We start from the raw sequence: 15,747 nt of genomic DNA on the forward strand, positions 1-15,747 counted from the left end.
TACACCATTTTATGTAAGGGACTTGAGCATCTGGGGATTTTGGTATCCATGGGGGTGGGGGGACAGAGTCCTGGAACCAATCCCCCATGGATGCAGAGTGACAACTGGTAGCTGCTTGTTTTTTTTGTTCCAGTTATCCATTGCTGCATAACAATTCACTTCCAAACCCTGGTGGCTTAAAACAGCAATTATTTTGCTCACAAATCTGCAATTTGAAGCAGGCAGTGACAGTACCCTGCCCCACCTGGTGTCAGCTGGATAGCATCAGAATCTGCTTTCAAGACAGCACACTTGTGCAAGCTGTCTTCTAGGAGCTCAGCTGCAGCTGAGGGCTTGAGCCCTCATTTCCTCTCCATGTGGCCCCTCCCTCCCGCTGCTTGAGCTTCCTTGCAGTATGGCAGCTGGAGTCCAAGAGAACAACTCGGAGGTGAGTAGCATTTTGACAAGCTAGCTTTGGAATTACAGAGCATCACTGCCATTTCATTTGTCAAGGCAGTCTCTAAGTGCCACTCAGTTTCTAGAAGAGCATGTGGATGTGACACGGGATTGTGGCCATCTCTGGAAAACAAAACCTGCCAGACTCCTGAAGGCAGCAGAGGGTGGAGAGAAATTTCCCACGCAGTCTCTCTTGCCCACTCTCTGGGAGGAGGAGATGTTTTACTGTGGGAATATGGGAGGCTGAAGACACCCTATGGCTTTGGTCTTAGAACCCTAAATCCAGGCACCTAAGAGTTGTTTTGAGGACAAAAAGTGTCATTTGGGGGAGAGGCTATCTCTTGCAGGGGGATATTTAAAGACCCATGGGCTGGACCTACCTTTTACTGAATGGCTGACCAAAGACCTCCAGATAATTCAGTGGGTAATTCCAGAGGCAAAAGAGCCTCAAAGTCAAGATCTCAGGTTTGGGGGCCCAGCATCCAAGCCCAAATCCCAGCTTTGCCACTGACGGACTGTCCCTGGTCCTTTGCCATCTCGCTTTCTGAATTTGTAGGATGAGAATCAAAAGAATGCTCAGCGGGGGTCAGGTGAAGACTGACATGCCAGGTGTATGGACCAGAAGAGGATCCAGAGCAAGACCCACTAAGGGCGTTGCTGGTAGGTGCCCCAGGCTTACCAGGGCTGACATCTATTTCCATCAGTGCCAGTGCTGCTCCCTGCCCCCGTGGGAGCCGAAGAAGCTACGACTGGGTCATCCAGGTTCACAGCCCCTGTGCCCATCAGAACTGGCCCGTGAGCTGAGGGGGGCACATGTGAATGGAATAAACGGCATCGGGCTAACTCAAAATTAACTCGTAGAGGCTTAATGCAGTGAGCTCACAGAGTACAAAAGCCATGCCCCCCCCCCCGAGTTGGTGTTTCTGACACTTTAGCCAGGAAGGAAAAGAAGGTGACAAATCTGTGCAAATGGTCCCATGTGCTGCAGTCTAATGGTTACAGACATGAATGGGGACCCCGGGAGCATCTTTTGCTGAATATAGTCGCTGCCGTTTCTGCACTGGGGGAGGGTCAATGATGGGATTGAGCTTAGGCTGTCCTTCTTTCTGGGGTGAAAAACATGATCAGGGTTTATAACGTGTATACGATTTCTATAGACAGAAAAGCACTGATTACAGCCCTGTCTCTGAGTTCTGTACATTTGGGGACCCCACCATTTAGACTGGATGGTTCTCGAGTAGCAATCTGTGAAAAACTGAAGCAATCTAGGAGTTTCCTGGTGGTGCAGCAGGTTAAGAATCCAGCATCATCACTGCTGCAGCTCAAGTTACTGCAGTTATACAGGTTCATTCCCTAGCCAGGGAATTTCTGCATACCACGGACGCAGCCAAAAAGAAAGAAAACTATATCGTATTTGAGAAGGTGGCCACTCCTATGAAAAAAAATAAACCAGGTAAATGGAATTGGGAGTGTTGGGTTGCTATTTTATTTTATTTATTTTTGCTTTTTAGGGCCACATCTGCAGCAGCATATGGAAGTTCCCAGACAAGGGGTCAAATCGAAGCTACAGCTGCCGGCCTACACCACAGCCACAGCAACACCAGATCCAAGCCGCACTTGTGACCTACACCACAGCTCAGAGCGACACTGGATCCTTAACCCATTGAGCCAGGCCAGGGATCAAACCCACGTCCTCATGGATACTAGTTGGGTTCATTAACCACTGAGCCACAACAGGAATTCCTGGGATGCAATTTTAAATGGAATGGCCAAAGTAGGCCATCACTGAGGACATGTTGTTTGAACAAAGACTTGAAGCTAAAGAGGAGACAAACCGCATGAAGTATTGTGGGGAGACCATTTGAAGAAGACCCCAAGGCAGGAATCACCCATATATGTTCAAGGCCACATATGCAATGAGGCCAGAGTGGCTGGAACAGAGACTGAGAGGAGAAGAACATCAAGAGGTGAGGTCAGAAAAATAACGGGGTCATCAGAGTGTGACGTGGAACAGACAGTATGGAGGACTTAGTGTTTATCCAGGTGATGGATGTGAACTGAACTGGTGTGTTATGACTTCTAGAAAAATTTTTAGGGCTGTACCCACGGCATATGGAGGTTCCCAGGCTAGGGGTCGAATCGAAGCTATAGTTGCTGGCCTACACCACCGCCACAGCAATGTGGGATCTGACTCCTATCTGTGACCTACACCACAGCTCACAGCAAAGCTGGATCCCCAGCCACTGAGTGAGGCCAGGGATCAAACCCGCATCCTCATGGATACCAGTCAGATTCATTTCCGCTGTTATTACGATCTTAATTTGAATTTTCCTGATGATAATGGGGTTAAGCCTTAGTTTATTGATCATTCCTAAAGCTCAGAAGATTTGAAGCTACATCAAGATTCTTGCCTCTCTGGAGCATAGGACAACCTAAGATTTGGAAGGGCAGGAGATCCCCTGTGAGGTCACCAAGATTATTCCCCAGCAGTGGAAAGAAGGGGTTTTGAGGTCAGGATCATCAGATTTAGCAATTAGAAATGCAGGAATTGGGAGTTTCCATTGTGGCACAGAGGAAACGAATCCGACTAGGAACCATGAGGTTGTGGGTTCGATCCCTGGCCTTGCTCAGTGCATTAAGGATCTGGCATTGCTGTGGCTGTGGTGAAGGCTAGCAGCTGTAGCTCTGATTAGAACCCTAGCCTGGGAACCTATATATGCCCTGGGTGTGGGCCTAAAAAGACACACACACACAAAAAGAAGAAAGAAATACAGGAATCCAGTTGAATGTGAATTCCAGATCAACAACAAAAATAGATATTTGAGTATAAGTATGGTCCATGGAACTTTTGCTCCAAAATATTACATTGGTCCAACCAAAAAAATGCATTCCATACAATTCCATTTCTACAAAACTCTAGAATAGGCAAAACGAATTTCTAATGACAGAAGCCAGAAACATTTTGGTTGAGTGGGACAGGAATTGACTGGGAAGGGCCACAGAGGAGCTAAATTCTGGGATGATGGAAACGTACAGCTCGTCTTAGGCGGTGGTTACACAGGTATATGGAATTGTCAGAACTCACTGAGCTGGGAGATCACACTGTGGCTCAGTGGAAAGGAATCTGACTAGTATCTATGAGGACCCAGGTTCAATCCCTGGCCTTGCTCAGTGGGTTAGGGATCTGGTGTTGCCGTGAACTATGGTGTAAGTCGCAGAGAGGGCTTAGGTCTAGCATTGCTGTGGCTGTGGCATAGGCCAGGGGTGTATTCAACCCCTAGCCTGGGAATTTCCATATGTCTTGGGTGTGGTCCTAAAAAGAACAAAAAAGAACAACAACAACAAAAAACCTCACTGAGCTGAATACCTAAAACCTTTTTATTTTTCTCTTAATTTTTGTTTTATTTATTTATTTATTTTTATTTTTAATTTTTTTTTTTTTTGCTTTTTTAGGGTGGCACCCGTAGCATATGGATGTTCCCAGGGGTCTAATTGGAGCTACAGCCACCAGCCTACATCACAGCCACAGCAATGCCAGATCCGAGCCGAGTCTAAGAACTACACCACAGCTCACAGCAATACTGGATCCTTAACCCCCTGAGCAAGGCCAGGGATCAAACCTGCAACCTCGTGCGTGGTTCCTAGTCGGATTCGTTTCCACTTCGCCACGACAGGAATTCCCTGTGGCATTTCACTGAATGTAAATTATGCTGTGGTGTTCCCCATGGTGCAGTGGATTAAGGATCCGGCGTTGTCACTGCAGCAGCTCGGGTTACTGCTGTGGCATGGGTTCAATCCCTGGCCCAGGAACTTCCACATGCCACAGTAAAAAAATAAATAAAAATAGATAGATAAATAAATTATGCCACACATGCACACACATGCACACACAATTGGCTCTGAACCAGTCAGAGGTATGGAAATAAGAAAAGTTGATGGTTTACACCTGAACCACAGGTCCTCCCCCAAAGCAGGCATCCGAGTCAGCTTCCACCAATGCAAGGGCACTAACCAAAAAGGGAACACGTTCATGTTTGGCTGCTATAACACAGTGACCCAAAATAACAGTGACTTAAGCCATAGAGAAATGTATTCCTCAAAATTCCCGTCGTGGCTCAGCAGTTAATGAACCCGACTAGGATCCATGAGGATGCAGGTTCGATCCCTGGCCCTGCTCAGTGAGTTAAAGATCTGGCATTGCCCTGAGCTGTGGTGTAGGTTGCAGATGTGGCTGGGATCTCTCATTGCTGTGGCTGTGATGTAGGCCAGCAGCTGTAGCTCCAATTTGACCCCTAGCTTGGGAACCTCCATATGCCACAGGTGTGGCCCTAGAAAGAAAAAAAAAAAAAAAAAAGTCTCTCTCTCTTGCATAAAATTTTGGCACTGGGGACAAAAAGGTGAGCTCTGCTCCAGAAAATCATCCAGATCTTAGGTGAGTTTGCTCCCATTGGTCTCTCCTCTAATGCCTACCAGGCTGTTCCATCAGCAGGCAAGGTGAGAGAAAGGACAGCATGCTCTCCACCCCCTTAAGGGCATGTCCAAAAGTTTCACATATCGCTTCTGCACACATCCTTTTTAACCACAATTCAATCAAATGACCGCTCACAACTGTTTCTGAGCTCCAGGAAACAGTCACAGTTAACCTTCACACTCTTTTCCTCCTATGGTTGGAACCTAGGCACAAGGAGTGCAAGAGTCAGGTGGTCTACAACACAATAAGACAGTGCAAGTCTGGGCTCCCCAGCCAAGCCAAGTACACTGGTCCAGCCTTACAGGAGGCGCTCAATTTAGGCTTAATTGAAGGCTGAATTAATGCCATATTCCCAGAGATCGTCCCGGGGTGGCCCCAGCTTCACAGACCTTGGGCCAATCAGGGGGACAGGCGTTCTGCACACCTGTAGAGTGTGTCTCAGGGTGGAGACACCTGGCCCCAACAGGTGGAAGTTCTAAGTAACCAGCTGAACCTTGTAGACCCCGCCAACTCGGAGGGTCCAGTTAGGGGCGGAGCTTCCAGGCCAGCATTTTGGATTGCACCATCTTCCATCTGTTAGAGGGGAGAGCCGAGAAAGAGCTTCTGCATCTTCCACCAGCCCTCTTACTACTCTCTGACTGCAAAGACTATGTAGTTGCTTCTCTAACAGTCACAGAGTTTTCCCCTTCGCCTCGTTACACCTCACGGCTCCACGCAGCCACACATTTCAGAATCCCCACCACCACCACACAGTGGCTCGCCCCAATTTGACGCATTGCAGGGAAGGCCGGACCAATCGGCACCGCGCTTTCATTTCCGCCATAACCCGGGCCCAATAGTGGCGCGTCTCACACAGGGACGCGTCACGCGCCGCCGTAAGGTGCCCCTCCGCCGAGGGGAAAAGTAAAGCCGCACGGGGGCGGGGCGCGCGGCGACGGAAAGTAGTCCCGCGCGGGTGCCCGCGCGGCCGGCCGTAAACACAGGTCTGCGCGAACCGAGAGCGAGAGATCCGCGGGCCCGGTGGTGCGGAGGGAGGCGCGGAGGGATCCGTGGGAGCCGCAGTGCGGCGACGCGCGTGCGGGGCGGGGCCGGGCGGGGCGGGGCGGGGCGCGCGCGGCGGCCGTTGAGGGACCGTTGGGGCGGGCGGCGGCGGCGGCGGCGCGCGCTGCGGGCAGTGAGTGTGGAGGCGCGGACGCGCGGCGGAGCTCGAGCTGCTGCAGCTGCTGCCGCCGCCGGAGGAACCTTGACCCCCGCGCTCCGGACACCCCGGGCCTCGCCATGGTGAGTGAGGCTGAGAGGCCGCCGAGGCCGGGGGCTCTGAGGCGGGCACGGAGGGGCAGGACCCCTGAGAGCGCGAGCGGACCCAGAATGGGGGAGCGTTTCGGCCCCAGCGAGCGCCTCTGGACCCCTCTCTGCTCCTCAGTCGGGGGCATTGGAACCCAGAGCGGGACATTTGGATCCCACAAGGGCTTTGGGGGTCTTCCAGAAGTATAGCATGGGGTAGTTAGACCCCAGAATGGGCACCTGAGTCCTCCAAGGGGGGCACTGGAACCCGGGATGGAGCATCTGGACCCTCAAATGGGAAGGGCTCCTGGACCCAGAATGAGGCGTTTGGTCCCCGAAGTGGGGTGTTTGAATTCCAGGGGAGCGAGGGAAGAAACGTTGGCTAGAGAAGGGGGTGATCTGTGCCCTGATAAAGGCTTTGGGTCCTGAGAGGATGCAGGGAAGGGGGATCGGAAGGAAGCCAGGCTGCTAGGGAGCTCCCCAAAAGGGGGCCGTGGATAACTGGGCCTGGGTGGGGAGGGGTGCTCCTGGGACCAGGGAGGTGGGGGTCACTCCTGCAGACCAGACCCTCGAGGGGAGAGAAGGAGGTTCTCCAGAGACATTGCAGAGGAAGAAGGAGGAGGGTGAGGTGCAAGCTTGGGGAGGAAGAGCCTAGGGTGGGTGGCGACAGAGGTTAGAAGATGCTCTGAAGTCTATGGGGACTGGAAAGGATTGGGGTCGGGAAGTGGTTAAAAGGGGATAGCGTGCTTGCCAGTGGTGCGGGGTCCGGGGGCCCTGTGGTTGATGTTGGGGGGCAGCCAGGGAAGATTCTGAGGTTACCAGTGGGTTAAGGCTGGTAAACTAGGACAGGAGGTTGGTTTTGGGGGGAGAGGAGTGGGGAGGAGTGTTGTGTTTGGGTTCACGAGGGGGTGGGTTTCCAAGGTGAGGGGTGGGCGAGCACTTTGATTTGGGTGGTGGAAGGAGATCCGCAGACATGTTGGAGCAAATGAATGGCAGCTGAGGTTGGCCTAGGTTTGAAGGTGGATGTGGGTAGCTTCCTGGAAGTTTCCAGGGCAAAGCCGGGACAAAGACTGCTCATTCTGGATGGGGGGCGGCTGGCTGCAGAGGCCAGAGAGAGTGGGTCTAGGGTCCCCTTCTCATAAGATGGGGCTGGGCAGAGGGCACCAGGCAGTGGGAGCCAGTGGGCGGAGTTGTTCCGGCCTCTATTGCGCACTGAAGCTGCATGAAATGGGGGTGGGGAAATCAAAGTTTGGGATGCATCAAATGAGCCAGCTTTTTAAGCCTTGAACCTCACCCCCTTGATGGCCCTTTCAGACCAAGAGAGCTGGTTTCTCCAAACAGGAGTGTTGGTTTTCTCGTGGTCTCCAGCTCCACGCACTGCTCTGCATCTCCTCGCTTGTGCCAAATGACAGTGCAGTACAGTGTGGCGTCAGTGACAATCAGACGCCTGTTCCTGTGGCCTCGGGGTGGGGGCTGCAGAGCTTGACCAGAGAGAACCTCCAAAGGGACCCCTTCATCGGCCTGAGGTCCACTTGTTCCGTTCAGGGCCCTCACTGAGTGCTTCTGTGAATTCACACAGCTAGGGCTTTGAGAGAAAACCAGCGAACGAGTTCTTTTCTAGTCTCTGCCACCCACAACACCCACAGCCCCCCAGGCCTGGCCTCAGAACCAGGTGCAGCCATCCTCCCTGGCAAGGCCAGGGAGAACAGGCAGCCGCTGCTGTGTATCAGATCTCATACTTGCTGACACAGACCTGATGGCTCCTCTCACCGCTACCCCATTTTCCCCGAGCAGAAACTTGCTAAAGGTGCCTGAATCACTGGCAGGTGCCAAGAGGTCCCCCACCTCCCAAATAGGACCCGAGCTTTGGCCCTGACTAGTTTCTCTTTCCGTATGTAATCAGCAAGGTATGGGTGGGACGAGTCGCTGTTAACTGGCCTTGGACTTTGGCCTGAGCGCTGTGGCTCCTCCTTGGCCCGGGTGAGAGGCCCTGGCCTTGGTTTCTGATCTCATCTAACACTGCTCTCTGGCATTGGTTGGGGGCTGGGGCAAGGCAGAGAAATAATACTCTCTTCCCTCCCCCACCTCAAGGTTATTATTATTTTTTTTTTTTTTTCATGTCCAGCCCCTTGCTGGAGCCTAAAATGTGGGATAAGGAAGCAGGACACCAGCTGGGTTATTTTCGAGACAGTTTTTGATGAAAGCTGAAAATGTTCAGATCTGGAAAGGGAAGAAGCCCTGAGAAGTGGTCCCCAGCAGGGATCACTTCTCAGATAGTCAATGTTCTGGGCAGTAGCTGTGCTTTGCCATCTCAGGCTCAGAGCTCAGACCTCCTTCCCCAAGCAGGGGAGAGGGTCTCCTAGCAGGGAGAGAGAGAGTGTGCGTGTGACAGGCCCCACAGGCAGAGCCACGCCTATTTGCAGCAACCTTGTAAAGGAGTGGAGCGTGGCAGTGCCGCCTCTGCGCCTTCCAGCTTGTCGGTGGGGAGGGAGCTGCAGACACCGGCCTTTGCCTTCAGAGCCCCGAGCCGCTCTGGGGCGTTCTGCAACCTGTCCCAACCTCCTTACACCCAGCCCCTACCCCTGATGGTGCTGCCTGAAGGTGGGGAGAAGTGAGCTTCTTGCAGAGAGCATGGTGTGGTGGGGTGCGAAGGTCCCTGAGTAGACTGGCTTTTGCCATCTAGGCCAGGGGAGAGGATAGAAGCGGGTGGAACGGCAGCCCTCCTCCCCAGACTGCTGCTCTCCCCTCTGCTCTGCCTCTCCCTGCTCCCCTGGCATTGCCTGGCCTTGGTAACCAGAAGCCCATCCTCTCTTCGCACTTTCCCCCAGCAGCTTCCTTGGGTGTCAGAGCCTAGGGGATCAGCTCAGTCCTCTTTGCCTGTAGAAGCCAAGAGAAGTGAGTGGAACAAGGGGCTTGTGGGCCTGGGGCTGTAAGGTTGGCGTTCAGGAGCCCAGCAGCTCTGGGTCTTTTTTGAAAGCAGTGCAGAAGTGTCTCCACTGTGCCTCCTAACCTTCTCTTTAGACTTTGGACTTTTCCAGAATGTGCACGTGTGGTATTTTTCCTTCTCTACCTTCCTGCTTCCCCCTCCCTTAGCCATCTCCCCCCTCTTATCATCACTTTGATTTCCTCTCCTATTCTGCCTATTTGGGGCTTGGCTCAAGTTCCTCTTCCCTTAGATTTAAAAAAAAAAAATGACAAAGGACATTTTTGATTAGTTCTAATGTCATCAGTCTTCATATTTGGGACAGGGTGGGAGGTGGTTGTCCTTAGCTTTGCATGGAATCTCTGGAACCCCTACATAGAATAATTCAGATATGCACAATGGTACGCATTAGTTTGGGAGGCTCTCAGACTCTGCTGTAGATGTGGAGCCCTTTCCCCTAATTGTGAAAGGAGATAAAGGAAGAGGGCAGTGGTGTGGGGAGAGTGGTACCTTCTTAGCAGCATTCACAAAAACCAAGGAAAATTCCTTTTTTGATGCCTAAAGCTAGGTTGGGATTGAGCCCTGCTCCCAGCTTCTTCCCAGAGGATCCCTGTGCCTGGCTGGTTCCCAGCACACCAGTGCGGGACAGGCTAGTCTCTGCTTCTCACCCCCAAACCCGCATGCAGCAAGGGCTGCTTGCCACCAACTGGCCAGTCCCCAGAGTGGCCAGGGCCAGCAAGGGTTAAAAACTGCAGCGCAGCAGGGGAAGCTGACTTGAGTCCTACAGACCCTGCCACCAGCGCCCTGCTTGCTGCAGTCCCCTCCCCAACAACTGCCCTTCCTGCCCAAAAGAAACAGCAGGATGGCACCCTGCACCTACCCTGCCCAGGGGAGTGGGGGGCTGCCTGCGCCTGATGGGGCGCTCTCAGGCACTCCAAGTGCCTCTGCGAGCGCTTAGGAGAATTTTTGCCACTTGGGTTCACCGTGCTTGGACCAAGTGCCTCTACAGCGGTGACACAGAAACTAGCAAAGAGCCCAGACATCCTCCCTCTGCCCAGCCCCAGGACTGGCCTGTTTCAGTTTGGAGCCTTCTAGAGCTGCCTGATTAGGCCTCTAGGGCAACTGCTCCCTTCACTCAGCCTCTGGGGCTCCCAGCGGCAGTAACGGCTCAGAGATGTGAACCCGTGCTGTGCCAGTGCCAGTGGTTTAGGGCTGGGGCGGCACTTCTTCCCACCCACTGTGGCTCCAGAGGATGGGATCGGGTTGGAAACCCTGGGGTCTGGGCAACTTAATCGGGCCCCGCGTCAGGCAGGCCTGGGGTTCTAGCCCACCTTTGTCCCCAGCCTCCCGAATCGCCGGCCTTGATCCCAGGCCCTGGCTCTGGCATGACCTCCTTGCCTGGGTACCTGGAAGGCCGAACGGAACCGGCCTCGCCAGAGGGGGCCGGGCTGAGAGAGGAAGATGTGTCTGTGGCGGCCGGGTGGCCAGCCCAGCCGTGACTAACTTTCTCCTTCCTGCTTTTCCAGGCTGACCAGCTGACTGAGGAGCAGATTGCAGGTGAGCTGGCCTCCCTCCCTCACTCCCCTCCCCCTGGCGCAGGACAGCCTCTGCATCCCCGGCCAAATCTCACTCGGGCCAGGAGGAACATCTGACAGATAAACTTGTGTGCATAGAGCACACCACTGCCCCAGTAACACCAAACCCCACCGTCCCAAGCCGGCCCTCACCAGATGGCGAGGCTGTGCGCCTCTCCTGGCCATGGGTCATCTCGGCCTTTTTTTTTTTTTTTTTTTTTTTTTGTCTTTTTGTTGTTGTTGTTGTTGTTGTTATTGTTGCTATTTCTTGGGCCGCTCCCACGGCATATGGAGGTTCCCAGGCTAGGGGTTGAATCGGAGCTGTAGCCACCGGCCTACACCAGAGCCACAGCAATGCGGGATCCGAGCCGCGTCTGCAACCTACACCACAGCTCACGGCAACGCCGGATCGTTAACCCACTGAGCAAGGGCAGGGACCGAACCCGCAACCTCATGGTTCCTAGTCGGATTCGTTAACCACTGCGCCACGACGGGAACTCCTCATCTCGGCCTTTTAATCAGTGGCTGCAGGGTGAGCCCAGCTGTTTGTCCCAACGCCTCCTGGTCAGGCTCAGGAGGTGAGCTCCCTGCCTCCCTGTGGGGCTGCAGAGCTCCTGGCCCACTTTAGGAGCCGCCCAGGAGCTGGCTGTCACTCCCACCTCTGCACTCCCCTCTGCGCGTGCTTGCACTCGCTTTCTGCCTGTTTCCTCTGCCAGAGATACCTCTTCCCCTCCCCCGCTCTTTGCACTTTGCATGGGCAGCATCTTCTCATCCTTTGGGTCTCGGCTCAAATGTCACCTTGGAGCAGCCTTCCCTGACTGTCTCTCAAATAGACAAGCTTCCTTTACGTCACTGTTTCCTTCATAGCCCTTCTCACTGAGATTATTCTACGATGTCTTTGCCTGCTCTGTCTCCTGTCACTAGATGAGTTCCTTTTGGGGGGGCTTTGTTTTTATTGGTCCCTGCTGTACCTTTGGTGCCTAAAACATAATAGGTGCTTGTAAATTTTTGTTGGCTAAATAACTAAAATAAGGTAAAGCAGTGATCACCTCTCTGCCAGCAAGCTAAAAGAAATCCTTGGGTCCCATCGAATTCATTTTTGTAGCTCCCTCCGCCCCCAAAGCCCAGAAAGTCACAGCTGCAGGAAGTAGTGTGTTGAGTGTCTGTGTTCCCCTCTCCCCACACTATGAGCTGCCTGGGCCACCACAGAGTAGCCCCTGGGCCCCAGCAGCTACCAACCCCAGTTTTGCTGTCCAGTTGAAACGGCTACACGTGACAAGTCCTGAAGTGGGAGGAGGCAGGAGTGGACGTGCCTTCTCTCCTTTCCTCCCCTCACCCCCAGCACAGAGTCACACTTTCAGCTTGTAAACTTTGGCCCTGGGTGCCTCTGGAGACCCACTGAGGAAAGCCAGAAAACGGCGCCTTATTAAGGGATCCCGAGCACAGGGTGCCCATGGGACCCCCCCCCCCAAAGAACAACAAGGGCTCAGCGTGGGGAGGTGCCAGTGTCCCCGAGGAGAGGCATGGCTCTCCAGGGCCCAAAGGCGGGGGCAGAGCTTCTCGGCTGTATGCGTGGTTCCCACCATGCCTGTTACACCCATGACCCTAGCTCTGCCCTCGGGTGACACAAAAACACACCCCACATCTCCACCCCCCAACCCCCGTCCCCATTAGCAAGCTGTCCACCACCTTGCCCCAGCCCACACCCTCTGGGAATAGGCTGCCAGGCATCTGTTCTCTGAGGGTTTGGGGGTAGGGAGCACCAGGTGCCAAACTGGGCCCAGTAGGAGGGCAGGAGCCACGTGCTCCGCTCCCGGCTCCTGATGCATCCCCAGCTGTGGCCTTCCCACTCGGCACCACTAGCTCCTCATCCTCCTGGCTTGGCAGCCATCCCCTCCCCTTCCTCCCCCGCACCCCCACCCCACGCCTCGGCCATCATCCGTGCTCCACTGCCGACCACCCCCACACTCCACCACACGCGGTGCTCGGCTCCTCTGGAAACCCCAGGCACGGGGCTGGCGGTCCCAGTAAGGAGGGAGGCCGTGCCAACCAAAGGCCTCTGCGGCCTCTCCTTCCCTTCCCTTCCCAATCATTGCCCTTGGCTGGCATACTTCAGTTGCAGACTTCTCTTGGCTCTCGGCCCCTCCAGGACCTTGGCCCATTTCATCATTTGAGGGGGAGGCTGAAGCCAGGGATCAAAGAGAAACATAGAATGATCTAAGGCCGCTGTCGGTCCACTCTCCACTCTGTCCTCCCTGAGCTAGGTTGGCGAAACAGGTGGCTTTCCCTGGTCTAGGCCAGGTGCTTAGTAAGTGCTGAGCGAGAGGAGGAAGGGGTGGCCCTGAGTACGGAGGTGAGAGGCTTGGGCTGGAATCGAAGTCTCGTTCTGGTTTCTTTAGGCGGGCCTGATTCTCTGGGCCTGTTCCCTGAGGTCAGGGCTTTCCTATGTCCTTGGCCTCTGACTCACTCTCTTTCTCCCTCCAGAATTCAAGGAGGCCTTCTCCCTCTTCGACAAGGATGGAGATGGCACTATCACCACCAAGGAGTTGGGGACAGTGATGAGATCCCTGGGACAGAACCCCACCGAAGCCGAGCTGCAGGACATGATCAATGAGGTGGACGCGGATGGTGAGCCCCTAGGATGGGTGGGCAGCCCCCGTCCCAGTCACCCTGGTGGCCATGGAGAGCCTTCCTCTGGTGATGGATGAGCAGTGTCTCCCCTGCCAGGGCTCTGGGGTCATGGCCCAGGACCCAGGCCCAGAGCCTTCCTGCTCCCTTCCCCACCTTGCAGGGAACGGGACCATCGACTTCCCGGAGTTCCTGACCATGATGGCCAGAAAGATGAAGGATACAGACAGCGAGGAGGAAATCCGAGAGGCCTTCCGTGTTTTTGACAAGGTGAGCTGACTGGGTGACTCTGGGACTCCGGCAGGGAGACAGGACAGGTGGGACCCTGGAATGCCCAGCACAACCCCAGTCACCAAGTCACCACTTCTGGGAGGCCCTGGTCGCCGTGCCAGCCCCACTGCCATCTTTCTCTGCCCCTGCAGGAAGCCCCAAGTGAGCAGGACTGACAGTCCCTGTGCTGTGGCCTCTCTCCCGCCACCTCCAGGGAAGAGCCGGGCTGAGGCCTCGAGCTCAAAACCTTTGTCTCCCCCAACACCCAGGATGGCAACGGCTACATCAGCGCCGCAGAGCTGCGCCACGTAATGACGAACCTGGGTGAGAAGCTGACCGACGAGGAAGTGGATGAGATGATCAGAGAGGCTGACATCGACGGAGACGGCCAGGTCAATTATGAAGGTGAGCCGACTCCCACCCGCCACCCACAGGGCAGGGAGGGCGGCGTGGGGCTGAGCCCGGCCCCCCAGCTGACCTCCCCGTCTCTGCCTTCACAGAGTTTGTACAGATGATGACGGCAAAGTGAAGGCCCCGGGCAGCTGGCGATGCCCGTTCTCTTGATCTCTCTTCCCGCGCGCACACTCTCTTCAACACTCCCCTGCGTATCCCGGTTCTAGCAAACACCAATTGATTGACTGAGAATCTGATAAAGCAACAAAAGATTGTCCCAAGCTGCATGATTGCTCTTTCTCTTCCTCCTCAGTCTCCTCCCACGGCCCCCCATCTATTCCTTTTGCCCTCCCCCGCCCCATGCACATCTTCCGAGGCCTGATGCATTCATAAAATGAGCCCCCCACTCCCCTTGGGGGGCCCTCTGCCCTCCTCCCGCCCGGGTGGCTCTCGTCCGTTTTGGTTTGTTTCCTTACGTTTGTCATCTTATTTTGGGTGCCGGAGTGACTGCCAGCCCTGTCCTAGGACCTGCTAGGGAGGGGCCTCGGGCCTCAGCCCCCAGCTGGGGAGGAAAGCAGCCTCTGGCCATTGCATGCAACCAGCCACGTGAGTCCATGTGTCCATCCCGGAAGCCTGTTGGGGCAGGGGTGCCAAGACAGGCATTCCAGAAGGACTGAGGGCGGGGGTAGGGGGGAGGTTCCAGAGCTGCGTTGACTGAATGTGGCCCAGGAGGAGGTCAAGGGGCGAGGGAGTCTTGGAAGCTGGCATTCTTTACCGCTTGAGGAGGCCAACCCACAGAAGGGGCCGGGCAGAGTGGACAACACTCAGATCCCGTGGGCCACTCTTCTGAAACATCCCATTGGCTTCCCGAGGGCGGGCCAGGTGGGGGCGCTGCCCCGGCCCCTCTGAACATGCTCAGCCCACGTCCCGAAGTGATCTCAAGCTGTCCTGTAAATACCTGGTGCTAACATCCCATGTGCTGCCTGTGCCGCCCCGCCCACCTGCATCCAGATCCCTGCTTCGGCATGGATGTGGGATGGCCGCTTTGTGATGTGCTGGTTATCTTTCCTTTTTCTTCTCTACGCCCCTGAAAACTTTAATTTTATCCGAAACCACATCGGGCTAGCTGAGGGCGAGGAGAGGGCAGATGCGCCCCACCTCGCTCTCCAGGGAACACTCCTGCAATAAAGCCATCCTGTCGGCCAGCTGGCCCCGGGGGCGCAGGCAGCTCCGCTTCCTGGTCAGCCGGCCCCTCCCGCTTCCCCGTGGTGACTTGGCTGGCTCCCCCACCTCTGCGCTGTCTCCGTGCCCGCCCCTCCCCTCGCCCACCTGCCTGCCCCCACGCACCCCAGCGGAGAGCATGATCCGTGACCTTGCTTCTGACTTTCGCCTCTGGGACAAGGAAGTCAATGTGGGCAGTTCGGTCGTCTGGATTTTTCTTTTTCCTTTTTCTCTTCATTTCATCTGCCCTCCACCCCCCAGGTCGATCAAGTGGCTTTTCCTGGGACCTGCCCAGCTTTGAGAATCTCTTGTCGTCCACCCTCTGGTCCCCAGCCTCCGGGGATGGAAGGGGGGTGGAGCACAGTGGGAGACCCAGCTGAGAGCTGAGGGTAAGGGCAGGTGGGCACGAGGCTGTGGACGTTTTGGAGTGTTTGGGTTTTGATTTTTTTTTGTTTTTTTTTTTTTAAACCGGGCAATATTGTGTTCAGTTCAAGCTGTGAAGAAAAATATATATCAATGTTTTCCAATAAAATACAGTGACTACCTGA

At 54.9% G+C, this 15,747-nt stretch overlaps 1 protein-coding gene across 1 annotated transcript; it reads left to right on the forward strand.

Moving 5' to 3' along the window:
* Positions 1-6,019: 6,019 nt before the first annotated feature.
* On the forward strand, positions 6,020-15,747 carry CALM3 (calmodulin 3). Its single transcript, NM_001244209.1, has 6 exons — positions 6,020-6,187; positions 10,640-10,670; positions 13,172-13,315; positions 13,479-13,585; positions 13,855-13,990; positions 14,086-15,747. Exons 1-6 carry the CDS (start codon positions 6,185-6,187, stop codon positions 14,112-14,114), a joined length of 450 nt encoding a protein of 149 aa, NP_001231138.1. The 5' UTR covers positions 6,020-6,184; the 3' UTR covers positions 14,115-15,747.

This window comes from Sus scrofa, chromosome 6, assembly GCF_054392235.1.
Source record: "Sus scrofa isolate SSC_HxYL_T2T_F1_AM1 chromosome 6, Sscrofa_HxYL_maternal_Yorkshire_Landrace_v2.0, whole genome shotgun sequence".
Classification (NCBI taxonomy): Eukaryota; Metazoa; Chordata; class Mammalia; order Artiodactyla; family Suidae; genus Sus; species Sus scrofa.